Raw genomic sequence first — 17,684 nt, 5'->3', positions numbered from 1 at the left:
CACCCGGCTTATATAGCAGATAATGGTGTAATGAAAAATGAATGAAAGAAATGTTTTAACAGTACTTAAAAAAATAAAGATATTACAACATTGATAACCAGACGCTGATCACACTGTAATTTGTTTCTCTGCTGTTAGAAATAAATTGGCAGGTTTGAAAAAAAGAATCTGTGAAATCCTGGCTGAAGGCAACAAAATGTTTGTCATTACATGGTATCAAATCCTAAGTTTACACCTGTAGTTATTTAATGATACAACATTGACTGATCTGAAAAAAATAACGTTCTTCACTAGGATGTTTGATCATCACTATTTTGAAGTTTATAGTTTGAAACTAGAGGGCTGTTTCACATTCATCTGAATTCATCCATCCATTATCTATACCTGCTTATTCCTAACCAGGGTCCCATGGATCTGCTGGAGTCTATCCCAGCTCTCTTTGGGTGAAAGGCAGGGGTCCACCCTGGACAGGTCACCAGTCCATCACAGGGCCACATAGAGACAAACAACCTCACACACTCACACTCACTCCTATGGGCAATTTAGAGTCACCAATCAACCTGACATACATGTTTTTGGACTGTGGGAGGAAACCAGAGGACCTGGAGAAAACCCACACAGGCACAGGGAGAACATGCAAACTCAACATAGAAAGGACACTAATGGGTTTCAAACCAGGAACCTTCTTGCTGTGAGGCAATGGTACTAACCACTAGTCCACCATGCTGCCCTCATCTGAATCCATTTATATATACATGACATAATATGAAATCATTTGCAGAAGTGCGATATGAAACCAGTACAAACAGAAGTTCACAAATGGACTTTCCAGTGACATAGGGGTATTTTGTGTCTACTCCAGTTTTGAAATGAGAAACATGAACTGATGTCATCACAGGTCAAGTGAACTGAGACCACAACACTGAGCAACTTGAGTTCCTTGAGTTAGAAGAGAATTTCTAAGAGTTTTGGGGGATCTTCTCAACAGCCATGCCCACATTACATCTTATCTACATCTCTCATGCGTTTCCTGTTGTCTTTGCTTCCGTTTTTCAGGGGGCGAGCTGACACAAGTAATCAACTTAATGCAAAGATTCCACAAAGATTTTTCTTTTATTTCCCAAGATGCAATATGAAAAGTCAACCATTTCCATGCAAATAGTAACCACAACTCATACAACAACCTTTGAGTAAGAGAATGAGCTGTGAAATGCAGCGCTCCCATGTCGCACAAAATTAAAGTGAGCTAGTACCAATTTCACAGCCAAATAAGTAGCATGATGTCAGCATGAGCCTTTAATAGACAATAACATGTCATTTAAGGTCCATGTAATGTTTTAAAAAAACATCAGTGTTAAGATTGTCTCAGCAGTGACAGCGAATCATAGGCTGCATCTTTTCATTATCTCATACTGTAATTTTAAAGTCTTACTTTAAATAGCAACCCTGAACCTGACAGACACTATAACTCCATCAACAAGCAGATCACTGCTATTAAAATAAATATTAATACAAAGGAAGTGCTGTTCATTATGACACATCTGTGCACCAATCAGAATGCATTTCAATGAGCAATGAGATAACATTAAACATCATTTGGCATTTTTTTTTTCCAGAAACATTTACAACTGTACATGTCTTTCATCACAGTTGTGTGGCCAACTGGGAATCCCTGCCTTTGAAAATAAACGAAAGCTCCATAAAATCTGTTGTTGTTTATGCTATTTTACTGCTGAGTCTGCAGCTCAAGCCACCAGTGATCTCAGGAAAATGTTGGTGCTGCAAGACCTAAAGAGCAAAATGGTGGCGCGGTTTGAAATACTACTACATAGCCCTTAACAGGATGCCAGTTACTTGTTTTGATGCTTCAACAGACTCCATGCATAGAATTCTGCAACATGTCACTGCACAGGCATTCCCACAAAGTGCACCATTTGGAAACATAATAAATCTCAGTTATAGTTGACAAAAGCAATACCCATTCAGAGACAAGTAAAAAAAAAAAAACATATAGAAGCCATAATAATACAACAAAGTGTCTTCTTTTTTTAAAACAATAAATAATTAGCAGTAGTTGTTTTTCTGTAAAGAGCAAGCTTCCATCCACTGGATAATAGTACACCACTTGCATCAGTGTGAGAGTAGAGAATGATAGTCATTGCACAAACAAAGCTTAATATTTTACCTGTCTGATAGACATTAACAGGCTTGTGTTCCTTCACACAGCCACCCTGCAGGCAATCAGTGACCCTCAACTGGAAACGCTCCGGTGAGAGGCTGCTTCTCATCTAACCATTTGATAAGTGCAACTTTAGAAACGTAGCCCTTGTTAAAAAGCTCTGAAAGACATTTCTCCAAATCGTTCTTAAGTCCCAACAGTCGACTACCTACCTATAGAGTAGAGGGCAATGCATTACAATTCAGTTACAGTCTGTCCAAAGGTATGTTAAAGAAACATTATATACAATCTGGGCCGAGACTTCAGCTGGCGCTAAATGAGCCATTTTTGTGCCTTGTGGAGTCATCAGAAGCTTCAGTACTGTAGGACACTTGACAGGATCAAGGCCGAGATCACTGATGTTTAGCGTCCTGAGGAAAGGGAGGGGTTTCATGGCACTTCAAGGTGATGTTTAGGAGATGGGCGACAGGGATACGGGGCACTCCCCGTTATTGTTCATGAAGTCATCCAAGTCCTCATCTTCCAAGTCCACTGAGGAAGAAAGGTCAAAGGTCAGGAGAGTGAGCTTTGTTGGGGAAGAATGCTTTGAAATGAAAAAGACTAATTTCTAACCAGTTTGTCAGTTCAGAAATATTAATTGCTCTGATAAATGCACTAATTTGTTTTCCTGCTAAGGTAGATGAGAAGGTCAATACCACTTTTATGTCTGTGCATGAAATATTAAGAAACCACCAGCTTAGTCAGGCTCTGCCATCACTACCTCTAACGCTCACAAACTAACATGTTATGAAAAGTAACATTTAAAAACATCACACTGTGGGCTGGATTATGTGAGGCTATTGTGACATCCCAGCCAAGAAACAGTCCTGCACTTAACTACCTGAGAAACCACAACGTGTCACTCCTTCACTGTGGTGAAGAAACAGATTAAACTGCTTGCTCAGCTAAAATAAACCAGCACTGGTGATCAGTGACACTGATCTTCCTATCTAGTCTTGGCAGGAGAGTAAGCTACCTTCTATTTGAAATGTTGCATACTTTACACGGCCATGCCTTCTTTTAGATAACTGTGTGTTATTACTACAGTAAGAGAAGTATAGTCCCTCTCTGAATGTGATCAGATCAGACTGTAGCTCAGCAGGAGTTGTCATTATGAACTTTCAGTAATAAGGTTTACATGCTATATATGTTTTAATCATCAGATGCCTCTAACAGTGTAATTCAAAAAATAATATATTTCTTCTTCTTCTGATGTTAATAGCAGATTGTTGTATTTATTATTTGTATTTGTTAGAAATATCATACTGACAAATACCAAACAAAGTTCCATAGAAAATAAAAAAGAAATCACTAACCTTTCTTAGAGCGGCCGATCTGGCCCAGTTTAGGGGCCCTCTGTCCGAGTCTCTGAGGGTTGGGCCCGCCGCCGTGGCCGCTGACCTGGGGGTGCCCCGGGTTGTACTGCCCTGCCGGGCCGGGCTGCCGGGGCGGCCCGTTGGGCGGGATGAGCTCTGGGATACCTGAGGTTCCGTACATGTCTGTTCTCCTGATTGGCCGCTAGATGTCCGCACAACCAAAGCTTCGTGTCGTGTCGAGCAGCGTCTCACTTCCGCAATGGCACTCGACAATGAATGTATGGAAATAAAGATGTTGTCGGCTCAGTGACGAAGTCCTCGTGTCCTGTGAACGAAAGTACGCACGTTTGTGAAAAGCGCCTGTGACGCGTCAGAGCGCGTCCAGCGTTTAGAAAGTGCGCACACACATTTCTCCGCTGTTCACACTGAAATAAACGACGTGGTGGTCCTGTGTGTTAATGTGTCACTACTAACAGGTGTAACAAACGCCTTCCTGTTCAGTACAGTAGCTGAACAGCAGCAGTCTAGTGTTCGAGCCTCTCACCGTAATAAACTGCTTTTCCGCCTGGATATGAAACCAACATGAACTGATCGCTACAGTCTCGTACAAATACTGAGAAATACCATAAATACCAACTCACCTCTTCCTTAGCGAGGCCTCGGTGAACAGATGAATCCGGTAAAAGCGTCTTCTGAGAACCGTGTTGTTGTTTATCAGCGCTCTCTCTCTTTCTCTCTCCCTCTCACTCTCTCTCTCTTTAGGCACAACACCGAGGAAGCGTCGACTTAAAGGGGCCACTCGTCGTTTTCTGGGCCTTGGGGATTTCCTCGTATTGTGTCTTGACTCATAGCAGCACGTAGACGTCACCGCGCGGTTGATATGAGCGACCGTGCTGACACTTGGGATTATACAGTGGAGGTGTGCCAAAGTTTCGAGGGCGCAGTGCGTAATTACTCATCTTCAGTAATGAGACTGGCTTCAGTTCCACCCAATAGCAGACACCCCTCAGTAACTCCCATTCATAGCCCATGACATGAAGTTTATGCCACAGGTAGCAGTTCAACTGAGCTCACATCATATAGACATTATATAGACATATGGCCTGTACACAAAAATCTATCAGTTACATGACAAATAAAGACTCATCTCAAGATGTTTTTGTAAGATTCCTGCATCATTTACGGTAACAAACGTCAAACCAGTTTGTCTACCATTTAGTGCCAATGTTTTGATTTGCCTTTATCTGAGTCCAGCCTCACCTTAACTCCAACCAGTTATGTCTGGTAGGCCTCACTACTTCATTATCCCAACCCACACAGGGTACTCCTGGGGATTACTTACCAAGAGCAGCTTTCTTCTTCTTGGTTTGGTTTTCATTATGTTGAATAAATGTCAGGTTTATCATTTAAAAGATATATAGATGCATTTAAAACAATATTTATAATAATGACATTTAATGAAACAATTAAAAAAAACCCTAGAGTCATATATTCCAGCTGTAGTAAGGAGCCTGATCAGGATGACACACAAAATATAATAGAAATTCAATTAAATAACTTTTTTTAAAATCTTAAATCTACTTAAAAGGGAAATTAATGAGTTGCTAAGAACTAGATTTAATTAATACAATAATAAAGTTTTTTATTTTTAGAATTAATACGTGTTGTTCTGGATATTTTTCCATGTGCAGCACGAATCTGGAAAAGCTGTTTTATCAGGTCAGATGCTAAGAAACAGTTCCAGGAAATCAGTCTACTCAGGAGGTTAAATTACTGGAGCTCACTGAAGCATAAACGCAGCGAGCGGATCTATTATATCTCATTCTAGAAGGAAGAAAACATCAAACAATCTTTTTTGCTTGTTTGTTTTTTGGGAATGTATATGTGCTATCTCCATATTCATCATATTTCAGTCCAATCCATGCACAGATGAAAGGATACAAAAAAAATAAATAAATAACTGAATGAAACAACCCCCCTCTCATGAGTTCCCAACACTGATCTGCCCATGAACCGCAGACCCACGTGAATGGGGGCTTTCTGAACTGGTATATAATAGTCAGAGTTTCTCATCTCCTGTATTAACAAGGAAGACTTTCTTGTGAATGGATGAACTTCATGTCTGTCATCATGTCAAAGATCCTAGCTGTTATTCTCCTGCTCATCATTCTGGTTGGCAGCTTCTCTGACGGCACAGGTAAATCACATGCACACAGGCATCTTCTGCTGTTTTGCTGACATTAAATCAAATAATTGATTCTACTTAGGAAATATACAATGTAATACCACAAACTGTGAATATTGGGCAGGAAATATTGCTGGGAAATAGTTGATTGGTATTTTCATTATTGTTACACTTTCTAATTTCTTCCTATTTGTATTTTTCCACTTTGTACAGCTTCATCTGCTGGATTTCAATTTCGTGTGAGCAAAATGCACATCCAGAGGTGCAGGTGTGCAGGTGAGTGTCCACTGATCATAGCCTTTTGCTTAAACATTTTCAGTAGTAAAAAACAAGCAAATTTCTGTGCCCTAAATTTCCATGACCACCTCCATTCTCATTGCAGTTTTTCCTGGTGGCAAAATAAAGTGTCGTTTCCCACTTGTTCCCACAAACTCTAAAGAGAAAATGGACCTGATCAAATGCTTGTGCAACAAACCAAACCAGCACAGTAAGTGAAACGCAAACATGAGTGGGTACGACCTCTTCTGTGTCAGCATTAAGTGAAGCCATTTAACGTGTTGCTGTTTTTTGTTTTGTTTTTCCTCTAAATTTTTAGAGTTTCCCGAGTTCCAGGCAGTCTGCAAATCATACAATCCCACTTTACCACTCTCCTTCATATGAGGGAGTGGCCGAGTGGAGCGAGACCAGGAGTGAATGACCTTCTATATAACTCAGAATGTATCAAATCATCACATCACTGCAATACAACATGTTAACCCACTATGTTATGTCACAAGTCATAGCATGTCATATATCACAGTATACATCACAGTTGTATTATCTTATAGCTGTGAATAACTGGCTGTTAGGTCCAGATGCATATTTAGCACATATACTGTATAAACAGGGAGTGGTACCAACCTATTGATTTAACGCAAAATGTCAACATTACCTGAAATGTTAAACCACATCTTTTAAGCTTTATTTATCCTTATTTATGTGTAACGAACTACATTTGTCTTTTGTGAAATATTCATCGTTTTTGCAGCTATATGTACTGTATTATATAAGGGTCTGATACCTTTTTGTGTTTGTTGTGATGTAACCAAATAAAGAGACTCTGCCAAATCTTTCGATTTGTTTTATTATACCTTCAGTATAAACAGTAATATGAGGCAAATCCTTCCCCATTTTCCATTGCTGAGGCCTTTCCTGGTCTCTTTTTTGCTCACATCAGGACAATGAGAAATCAGATATTACAGCACTGATGTTGCACTGATTTAGTGAGAAGAATTTATGGAAACCAGCTGTTATATCTCAATAATATTATCAGGGGTGTCCAGTGGTAAGCAAATACTGTATAATAGACCAGCTGACTAAAATTCACAGTGTCTGAGGTATCAGATAATCTCTCTCAAAATACCACAGCTCAGCAGTCAGTGCATCAGGGTTCCTTGTTTGCCCATCTTATCTGATATTTTCATATTTATACCAAAACACCACAGCCAGGCAAAGTGCAGACACTCACATGTGAAAGACAAAGTGAAAACACAACAATACGGTACCAAATACTTTCTTTTCCATTGAAGTAGATAGCAAAACTCCTACACAGGTAAGTCATCTATTCCTTTCTGAAACAAGACTGGTTCACTGCACCTAAAAAAGCAATGTAAATTATTGGTCAGAGTAAAGCAGGCTGGCTCTGAGCCATTAAAAGCAATGCTTTACTGGAATCTTTCTTTCCATAGAGTTTGGTATTGGGCTGAGGGGCAGAGAAATCACTCAACCATATCAGAAGAGTTTAATATTTGCCAAGTCAGAGAGGTGGGGGTTTGCTCTAAGCGAGCACCTTAATGAATTGTCACGTTTATCTACTGGCAGAGATAATGGTTTCCTGTGGATGTTTGCTTTGGTCATGGCCCAGAATTACAGCACACAGGCACAAAGTTTTATACTTTACATCCGTTCTTGTTTTTCTAACTAGTGTTAGATGGTGATGTTAGACTGGGAGGTCTGCAAGGGGCCGTGATCCACACTGCAGGCAGATAGCCACTCTGTATATCAGATTGCCACTCAGTCTCCAAAAGATCTCAGATTTCTGCTAGTCACTGATAATTTGCTGTGCCAGAAATGTTTTGGAGAAATAGAACTGCTTCCTGTTACCATGATTTTCTACTTTAGTGTTATAAAGAGAATGACTTAAAAACACAACCAAAACCAAAAGACAGTCTTAGTTGTGCACTGTAACTCAGTGCAGTCTCCCAATTACTGTTCTTAAGGATTATAGTATTGTACTTGTACTTACACTTGAGTATTTTCATTTCATGCCACTTTATAAATGTACTACACCACATTTCTCTCCAGTACTCCACAGGTTCATATTTCACATAGCACCAGCTAATAAAATACAGTATGTTGTTCTAAAATAAACTAGCCAAGCATGTGTTTTTGGGATTATAATATTTTAGCAAGGCTCTGAAAGATACCTGAAAGATAAACTTGCATGTCTGCACATGGAGACAGATGTTTTAACATGAATGCTGTCATCATCTGTCTCAGTGGTTTACCTCGCACACTGCAGTGGTACGCTGTGCACAGTTGTTCTGAACACTAAATGTCTAACGCTAACCATGGAAAAACATACATGCTTCAGTGAACAGTGTCGGATACGTTCCATTTGAACAGTTTGTGTTTAACAAGTGGACAGTAAATAACAATATGAATCCCAGCTGTCCCGTTTCACACCAGTTTTTGGCAATGAAACCTTCCGCCCTGATCCAGGTTTTAGAAATTGGTCAACCCAAGGAATTAGTAAAGTATCTGATCTTTATAATGAGAAAGGGTTTATGTCCTTTGAAGAAATAAGAGCAAAGTTTGGAATTTTGCAAAAAACATTTTTTTAAGTTCTTAAAAATACGCAGTTTCATTGTGTCAAAACAAAGTCAAAGCTTGAAAAGTAGAGGACAGGTTTCTTTGCTCTATGTACATTTTGTGGCCAGTTCAAAAGAAACATTTACGGATAGACTTTCAGGCATGGCAATCTGACTTACAGTGTGAAATAACAGAAGATGAATGGCAAGCAGCATGCTCAGATGCCCGAACTCAGACTAGTGCAAATCTAATATTGCTTCAATCCAGATGGATTAGTAGACAATACATCACTCCAGTTAAATTGCACCATTTTAATCCAAATATTCCTGATACCTGTTATAAATGCAAACAAGATAAGGGAACTCTCTTTCACTGTATGTGGGAGTGTACTAAGGCTTATGGTTTTTGGGTTAAAGTTGTGAATACTCTTAGCAAGATGATAAGTAAGAATTTTCCACTTGACCCTAAGTTATGTTTATTGCACATTTACCCTGTAAATTTCACACTTACTAAACATGAAAAGTTAATGGTTACCCTCTGTTTATTAGAAGCAAAACGAGTGATTGCATGTGTTTGGAAACAGGAAAAGAGTGTGTATTTCTCACTGGATAAATGATGACTTCATGTCTTGATTTGGAAAAAAATCACCTATTTTCTAAAAAACCAAATCCAGGTTTTCTGGTCTATTTGGCAGGTTTTTTGTGGTTATCTGGAGAGTCTGGATGCTGTATCCTATCTAGAATATATGGACAGTGAAAATGTATAGATAACTTCTGCTGTGGTCTGTGGAGATTGTATTCATGTATTGTTAAAAAAAACAAAAAAAAAAAACAATATGAATCCCATTCTGTTTCTTACATAACTGTCTTTGCTAACGGAGATGTGTTGGCAGGGTTGCAGGACACAGAGACACATAAAAAAGCAGTGCCATTAAACAAATTAGATATAATTCAACATAAAACACTGCATGCTGGGAAGTTTAGTAACAGATGGACAATGATGTTTAAGTGAATGAATGTGTCTTAAGATAACAACTTAATCACCTTTTTGGGATTATGTTGTGTTTATTATATGACCATAAGAACAGAAAAATGAATTATTAAGAGAATTAATGTAGCTCTACCCCTGCAGTAAACTCCTTTTATGACCCTATTTTTTTATGGCATGATAAATTTATTCTCAGATGAACTCCACAATAAATGAAAAATAAAGAGACCGCAGTCAGACGTCTCGGGTGCACCTGGACTCAATCAACACAGAGTAGTGAGAAAGGAAGCAGGAACAACCCTGGGGGTAACTACAGATAAACTGTGTTTCGTGTACATGACCTTGGAAACACCAATGTGACTTTGTAAAATGGATGATAAAAATAATAAAATCCTCTCAGTGATAAATGTTTTCTGCATTTCATGGATACCTAACTTTCAGATAGTAACTAAGTTAGTGAATCTATGAAAACAGTGTTCCCTTTATTTTTCCATCAGATAGTTAGATTTTTTTCCCCCACCTTTCTTTTGTGTTTAGCACAGCTAGAGCATGTCACAACAGGTCCAGGTCATCCAGGTCCAGCCAGAGAACAGGGTTGTAGATCCAGGTCAATGGAGCACTGGCCTGTGTGAGTGCTACAAAGACATGGGGGACTGTAAGTATACAGTATGCTATAAATGACGAACCTGTACCAGCTGTCATGTTTTTGTTCATTAAGTTGACCTATGGTGTGTGTGTGTGTGTGTGTGTGTGTGTGTGTGTGTGTGTGTGTGTGTTCAGGCTGCTTTGCCCTGTGCTGCCTCCCAGTGTTCACATGTAAGGTGACCAGAAGAGTGGGCGCATGTCCCTGTCTGCCTCTGCTGGATTGTATTGGCCTTGTATCTCCGGCCTCTCTTGCCATGAGGGCTTCTGTCAGGGAACAATACGGCATACAGGTAATACATAATAAAGAAATTAAATAAAATGCATCATGAGTTATTCATGTCCTCCTTAACTGGACTCCTGAAATACTCCTAAAAACTCAGACACTGGTTCAGTAAAGACACCCTTAGACTTCCAGAGATGCTCCTAGTGGGGTCAGTCAGGGAGCAGGGACAAACGATATATAAACAATATATGATCAGTGAGCTTTGGTTATTCTTTATAAGTGACCTGACAGAAGAAGAAATTAACTTACCATGAATAAATGAGTGTTTTCTTGAGATGTGAGAGTTAAATATGCCATTCCTTTCAGCCCAGACCAGAGTGGAGTGGCCCCTGCAGTTGTGATGTTGTGATAAACCCTTGCTCGAACAATGCAGTTGATTGCTTTCATTTGTACCATACTGTGTCCCCGTCTCAATTACACAGAGCTGCTGGAGCTTTGAATAATTATGATTGCTGCTGAGGAGATGGAGACATTTCAGTGATGAAACACAGTAACACTACACAGGGGAAATAGATGCAACATCGGTAGGTGCATTGGATGACACTGGTTATTACTTTAGCAATGAAAGCAATGTTTTGAGTCTATGTAGTGACATCAGACAACTTTAGATTAATGTTAGGGATGCAGTGAAATCTGGACACATTTATTTAATTAATAGATTTGCACTGAAAATGTTACAAACTTGATGGGTATAAGTGAAACTGGGCCTAAGATGCTCAACCTTCTCAGGAATGCTACTGTTTGTCCTCAACGATCGCTCACACACCTGCATGACCACAGATCTCAATAGACATCAAGTGTTCCATGCACAGAGCCAGTATGAAATAAATATTCCATTTAAAAACAACACATACCAAGGCCAAGAAGTGAGTTTGATTTTGGATAAGCTGATCCGTTGGTTTCTGGGACAGTGAAGAGAAGGAGCGATAAGGCTTAAGGTAGGAGTGGTTGGAGGCAAGGCGGGCAGAAGCTGGAGCGCTGCCATCGGAGAGAAGGAGGTGGTTGGTAATGTTGGCTTCTATGGGGGTGGAGTGGGCTGGGGATCGCTGTCAATACTGCAGAGCATGAGCTATGGAAGGTGCCAGAAGTTCTTATAAAAACAAGTCCTGGCATGTAGGTTGTTGTAAAGCAAAGCAACCGTCCTCTCATGGCTGGAATGAGACAACAGTGTGTATTATGAGAAAAACAAAAGTAGATTCAGACAGATTACAGACATTTGGAAATGTGTTAAAGGTTCTACATCATAATTTGTGCAAACATCCATGTTCCCTCAGGGTGAACTGTAATAACTCTGCTGACGCCTCATCTTTTTCATTTAACACAAGAATCAGGTGAAGATTTGTCATTAGAGGAACATTTATAACAGTTCTGCACTTTATTTTTATTACTGTGTTTTTACTTCATGATATTCACATTATCCTCACCAGTACTTTGTGACATTAATGAAGCATAGGTTCAACCTTGCAGAGCTGCTAGGTTTTGCTAGGTCTTACATAAATAGGACTGGATCTTTATTGAACTTCTCAATAAGCAGCTAGTATAACTGAGCTCACCATGTGGTGTAGTTACCTGGTCACACCAGCCAGACTGTCTTGAAACTGTAAGTGAAGTCATGCTAACATAGCAGTGTCCATAGCTGAAATGCTACATGCAAACTTCAAATCCCAAAGTTGCACGCTGCATTCAGATCTCAGACCTGTGATAATGTTTGGGGGCGGAGTGATAATTTTAGTTGCTAATGTCACCCTCCCACACCGAATTCACAGGGGATGCAGTGCAGTGCAGAGAGAATGTGGTGCAGAGCAGACACAGGTCTGTTGCTCAAGACAGACAAGTCTGTGAAATCTTAAGATGTCCATTGTTTTTGCGCTTTGTTGCAAAGTTGCATTTAAATCCACTAAACTGTAAAATTCTTTGTGTGTGGAGAATTACTCAAATTACTTATGTCACAGCAAATGTTGTATGATTTGACATGCAAAGTTCAGAAATGCTTTATGATCGAACAAAAATTAAGAAGTATTTAGTGGAGAAGAGCAGAGAAGTTGAGCCTATAAGTACAGTATGTTAAATAACTAATGTCATGTTAAATAACTGAACAACAATGATCAAAATAACACTATGCAATTAAAAAACTTACAAACCCTTCATTCTGGCTCTAAGTTGCAGTGCTGAGTCAGTATCATAAAGGAGAAATCATGTGCACAGGCTGCACATGGGACAACTGCCCTCGTATCGTGTCTCATTTTTTTTAATGATTTAATAAATCTTATAATTTCCATCTTGGCTTCACCGATGTGCTTTTCTTTCTGGTTGCTGTTGCTATGAGCAAAGATTTGGCTATAAGAAACTCACAGGGAGGATATTACTGAAACAGAATATACAATGTTAAATTTGTATACTGACAAATTCGCTACTGATTTTAAGCAGCTGTATTCTACTGTAGCACATATTTATTCATTTTTCACTTGTATAAAAACATATGTGATAAAATGTCCATCCATCCATCCTTTATCTATACCTGCTTAGTCCTAATTAGGGTCAGGGATCTGCTGGAGCCTATCCCAGCTCTCTTTGGCTGAAAGGCAGGGGTACACCCTGGACAGGTGTGATTAAATGTGACAAAATGAAAAAATGTACTATAGATTATAGTGTATTAACTTTAGGTAATGCTGCAAATTACAACACAGCATTTTTCACAAAAGAAACACTGGATTGTATAGCAGCAAAAATGTCTTTTATGAACCTAAATGTAAATGTTCACCTTTTGTGTGAGCCTCCCACCTGTGTTCAGGCCTCTCTCTGTGTCTTACAGGGGAGTGTGTGGAGCGACTGCCTATATGGCTGCTGCTGCTACCCGCTATCTTGGCTCCAGATCTCCAGAGAGCTGAAGAGAAGAGCAGCATCCCACGCCTCCTACTCGTCATCGGCCAGATACACTGCTGTGACCTCCCTGCAGGGGGCGCACTTGGTCTAGACACATGGAGCTCTTCTGCCTTCAGTCCTCCAGGGTACAGGGGTTGATTTAATCACACTTCCTCTGGGCTGCAGTCACTCCCTGCTACCTCACAGAATTCAGCAGGGACACAATGTGTCCCACAGAGAGGAAAGTGCAGTTTGTCCCAAAATGCAGTGAAAGAATAGTGAAAGTTATTTCATTAGAGCAAAGGTAATTTTGCATTCTGAGTAACAAATTGCTGTACTTCTAGTGATTTACTTTAGAATTTGAATGTTATGTTACTTTATACTTCAACTCGTCTATGTACTATAAGAAGGTTATACTTTTACTACACTGTATTTATCTGTTCTGAAATGGCTTTGCTGCACAAAAAGCAAATTAAAAACTGTCTGAGCAGACCTGATTTCTTCTGTTCTTCAGTCCAGTCCTAATAATAACCTTGCAGCCCCTCAGGTTAATATTGTTGCCACTTGGAGGGGGCCTGACCTCAGGTTGGTTCAAAACTGATGCCCAACTGTATCTGAGGTTGCTAAACAACCAGCTACCTTCAATCTAAAATATCATATAACCTCAAACATTACACTCTCTTCAACCTTTGCCAGTTGAAAGCTGAAAATACAGCTGTTCTATTGAAGCAGGATGTATGACCACTGTTTCCTTTAATAGAGTTAAACTGACTCACCGTATGATTTGAGCTTCAACCAGGGTAAAACTGATCTTACCACATGTGTACAAAGACAAATTGTTGCATGCAATTAAAAAGAAAAAACATGCTGCTAAGCTTTCAGAAGGCTCTGTGATCTCGCTAAATGAAAAATACAGCTGCCACTAAGCTGAACGTGTTGCACAGGAGCCGTTTTTTAAAATTTTTTTATTAATGCTCCATATTTTAACTGTTCGAAAGCGTAAAGTCCACCTTCATTTTTCACAAGAAGACTGTTTTCATCATAAACGCTAGAAAGAAAGAGGAAGAGATAAGAGAGAACAAAAGTCAGTGGAGTCTAATTTCCTGGACTGGTCACAGACACTTACATGACATTACACAAACATTAAAGCTGCAACCAATTTTACTATTTAATACTCAATTAATCCAAGATATTACAAATGAAATAATACACATTCAAATAGCTTAGACTATTGCTAATTCATTCTGCCTGCTCTATTAGGCATCAACCCATCAAAACTGTCTAGTATCTTAACATTTTAATCTATGCTATGATTATATTTCCTACCCCAGTCCCTTCATCTGTCCTGGGAATTTGGAGAGGCCTTTTGGTTAGATACAAAATCCAAGTAATTTGCTTTGAATTGTTTGAATAAAAACATCACACGGTGCAGCGTTAATGTGAACAGAAGAGAAGGAACCGACCGAATCCTCAGACAATGTAATGAGTATTCTGTGACATTCGAAGAGAGGCACAGAGGATGAAAGCTGCACAGGATGTTCTCCTTTGTTCTTATCACATACTTCTTTCTATTTAAGTACTTACTGCACCTTAAATATTCACGTAATGCACTTTTTAAGAGGTAATGACCGAGATTTAAAAGGTCAGATGGTCAGATTGTCTGATTGATAAAGGCGATGACACATGGCAGACTGGACAGACCAGTCAGTGACATGCATCCACTCCTCGCCTGTCACATACACTGCTCCACAACAGGCCTATAAGATGCCATGAGGCCCTGCAAACCTCATCAGTCGCTCAGACGTCAGATCTGACCACATTCTGCTTGCTCTTCTTCCAAAAACAGTAAGGTAAGACAACCCAGTCATGACAGAACAGTAAGACAGTGACAGCATGCAGATGAGCACTTGGATGTATTATCATATGGTGTGATCACCTAATTTTTCATGAGAATTCATTTCTCATGACCGAGGAGAGTTTAATAAATATTCTCACTTTTACTGTAGGGACATAATAGCAAACCCTTGCCTTGAATTTGTGTAATTACCAAAATGAAAAATTGGATGGATACACTGAACTCCGGGTTAAATACTATTTTGCTATCAGCTATTTTGTTTTCACACCTTTTCTTTAGAAGCAGACAACATGTCTACAAAGGCTGTGATGACCCAACCCAGGCCCTTCATCATGACTTGTGCATCCAACCAGTGGACCCCCGGCATCTGTGACTGTTTCCAAGACCTGCCCCAGTGTAAGTGCACTTAATTTTCATACAGGTGAGATTCTTAGGTCATGTATTGAGACCATCTAAATCTCTCTCTGGGGTGTGAGATTGAAAACGTGCTGATCACTCAGACCAGTCTGTGTTTAAGAATGTCACAGATGGCAGACTGGAGATCAGTGGGTGTAGTGAAACATTTGGACATTGTTGTGCATTATCATTATTGATGCTCCATATGAAATTACAAACCAATGAGCGAGACATCACATCTAAAAATCAAGGACCTCAGGCATTAATGTCTTAATGACTTAATGTCTTAATGACTTAATGACTTGCTGTTTTACTGAGTGCAACAATAATAATAGGTGTATACCTTCCTCAGTGTATGAGAAACCTCTCAGATAAGCACATTCCTACTCTTCAACACCATGTGGCCTCTTTCAGGTTGCTTTGCCTTTTGGTGTCTGCCCTGCTTCACCTGTAAGACAGCACACAAGGCCGGGGAGTGTCTATGTTTACCCCTGCTGGATGCTTTTGGACTCATCCCTCCTATGACCACAGCTCTCAGGGTGTCAGTGCGCCAGAGATATGGCGCTGAGGTACAGAATCTACACTATCCTAAACCCTACTTCAATAAATACGACCACTCCATGTATCATTATTGAGGCTTTTTGGTGTTAAAAAAAAAGCATTTTAAATTCATCAATGTAGAACATTAGTCATCATAAATGCCATTGTTGACAACATTGTTAATCTGATCTCTGACCCACCCTACACCTGACATTACGCTGTGTATTTACATTCCAAGACCCTATCCATCAGTTGGTAGTATGGTCATTAAAGAGGGTTACATCACAAGGTCTTCCTTTGTTAGAGCTGCTTGGTTTAGGTAGACTTTGACAGTGATTAATGAGGAAATCTGTTGTGTTATATAAGTGCTTGCTCATAAGGGATTTGTTGGGTTTTTTGTAAAGTGCCTTGAGATTATTTCTATTGTGATTTGGCGCTGTACAAATAAAATTGAATTGAATTGAATTGAATTATAGAAATGGTAGTGATAGCAAGTCTATCCAAATAAAGCTATAACCGAGAAGTATCTGTTGACCCTGAGCTGTGTGCATATGTTAGATTCACCCCATGCTTTGTGTATTTTTGTTAGTTTGCATCACTCTAACTGTGTCCTGTCCTGACAGGGAACTGTTTGCAATGACTGCGTGTACTCGTGCTTCTGCGGGCCCTGCACCTGGTGTCAGATAGCGAGGGAAATCAAAATCAGGCAGACTCCCATTACCTTCGTCAACATGACGGTTTCGTAAGAACAGAGATCGAGCTGATCTTCATGGGATCATTAGCGGAACAAGCGTCATCACCATCATCAGGGGCATCCGCTCTTCATTAGCACCATCATGCTGTCTGGAAAAACAGTGGGCTCTTTGAGTTAAATGATCTGTTACAGGCATGTCTGCTTCTGGGGAATGTCACTGAACAGCTGTATAAAGATCAGCACATCAGGGTTAGAATTGTTTCGTCATGACAGAGGACAGAGATAGGACAGAGATAAGATAACGTGACGGTGACAGATACTAGCGAATAGGAAGTAGTGATGCATGCTGGTGTACTGATGATGATTCTGGTCAAACTGAATTGCTCAATATTTTCTTAAAAACTCTCACTGGATATGTCCACTAATTATTCTATCTCCCAATGATTTTCCCAGATGTTTGTATTTTAGGATCTGGTGATTAAACTGCTTGGTACTATACCTGTACCTTTATTTTCATTTGTTATATGAAAAAACACCACTGTACTGAAACTTAGCTATATATTAAATTCATCACAAGTGAGTGGGGGCTCTTTTTTGCAACTTTAACTCCACATTTATTTATTTGACACACCTATATTCAAATAACTACGAGCTATGTGCTATTCAAACCACACATGCAAAACTGCCCAAGACAAACCATTTATTGAAGAACTTAATTAGACTTTCTGCTCTACACGATCAAACCAGTGTCCACGGAGCGACTTCAACAGCAGGTAAGTCAGTGTCAGACCTATTTTAAATGAAGAAGGAAACATTTTAGCACAGAAATATTATTTGAAGACTGTAGGGTTGA

General features: G+C 39.6%; 2 protein-coding genes and 1 long non-coding RNA gene across 4 annotated transcripts; 2 read left to right on the top strand and 1 right to left on the bottom strand.

Moving 5' to 3' along the window:
* Positions 1-6,993: 6,993 nt before the first annotated feature.
* Positions 6,994-13,384, bottom strand: LOC113143948 (uncharacterized). Of its 2 annotated transcripts, none has more exons than XR_003297120.2 (4): positions 13,266-13,384; positions 11,339-11,635; positions 10,734-10,936; positions 6,994-10,465 (listed from the first exon to the last, which is right to left on the bottom strand). It is a non-coding gene; the product is annotated as an uncharacterized LOC113143948 (long non-coding RNA). The 2 variants fall into 2 exon arrangements; XR_003297121.2 differs by lacking the exon at positions 13,266-13,384 and adding an exon at positions 12,054-13,223.
* LOC117152766 (cornifelin homolog B-like) lies at positions 10,106-13,458 on the top strand. Its single transcript, XM_033325713.1, has 3 exons — positions 10,106-10,211; positions 10,337-10,491; positions 13,297-13,458. The coding sequence occupies exons 1-3, from the start codon at positions 10,106-10,108 to the stop codon at positions 13,456-13,458; spliced, it is 423 nt and encodes a 140-aa protein (XP_033181604.1).
* Positions 13,459-15,491: 2,033 nt separating this feature from the next.
* LOC113143940 (cornifelin homolog B-like) lies at positions 15,492-17,070 on the top strand. The gene is made up of 3 exons (XM_026329558.2): positions 15,492-15,597; positions 16,012-16,166; positions 16,761-17,070. Exons 1-3 carry the CDS (start codon positions 15,492-15,494, stop codon positions 16,881-16,883), a joined length of 384 nt encoding a protein of 127 aa, XP_026185343.1. The 3' UTR covers positions 16,884-17,070.
* Positions 17,071-17,684: the final 614 nt, after the last annotated feature.

This window comes from Mastacembelus armatus, chromosome 18, assembly GCF_900324485.2.
Source record: "Mastacembelus armatus chromosome 18, fMasArm1.2, whole genome shotgun sequence".
NCBI lineage: Eukaryota > Metazoa > Chordata > Actinopteri > Synbranchiformes > Mastacembelidae > Mastacembelus > Mastacembelus armatus.
The sequence above is the reverse complement of the archived record's forward strand: the minus strand, read 5'-3'. Positions and strand labels throughout refer to the sequence as shown.

Excerpts from the sequence above, each read along its gene's own strand:
- LOC117152766 (XM_033325713.1), top strand. The coding sequence starts at position 10,106 with ATGTCACAACAGGTCCAGGTCATCCAGGTCCAGCCAGAGAACAGGGTT. Across the intron at positions 10,212-10,336 it reads CTACAAAGACATGGGGGACT|GCTGCTTTGCCCTGTGCTGC; the intron begins GTAAGTATACAG and ends GTGTGTGTTCAG. Across the intron at positions 10,492-13,296 it reads GGGAACAATACGGCATACAG|GGGAGTGTGTGGAGCGACTG; the intron begins GTAATACATAAT and ends TGTGTCTTACAG.
- LOC113143940 (XM_026329558.2), top strand. The coding sequence starts at position 15,492 with ATGTCTACAAAGGCTGTGATGACCCAACCCAGGCCCTTCATCATGACT. Across the intron at positions 15,598-16,011 it reads TTTCCAAGACCTGCCCCAGT|GTTGCTTTGCCTTTTGGTGT; the intron begins GTAAGTGCACTT and ends GGCCTCTTTCAG. Across the intron at positions 16,167-16,760 it reads GCCAGAGATATGGCGCTGAG|GGAACTGTTTGCAATGACTG; the intron begins GTACAGAATCTA and ends CTGTCCTGACAG.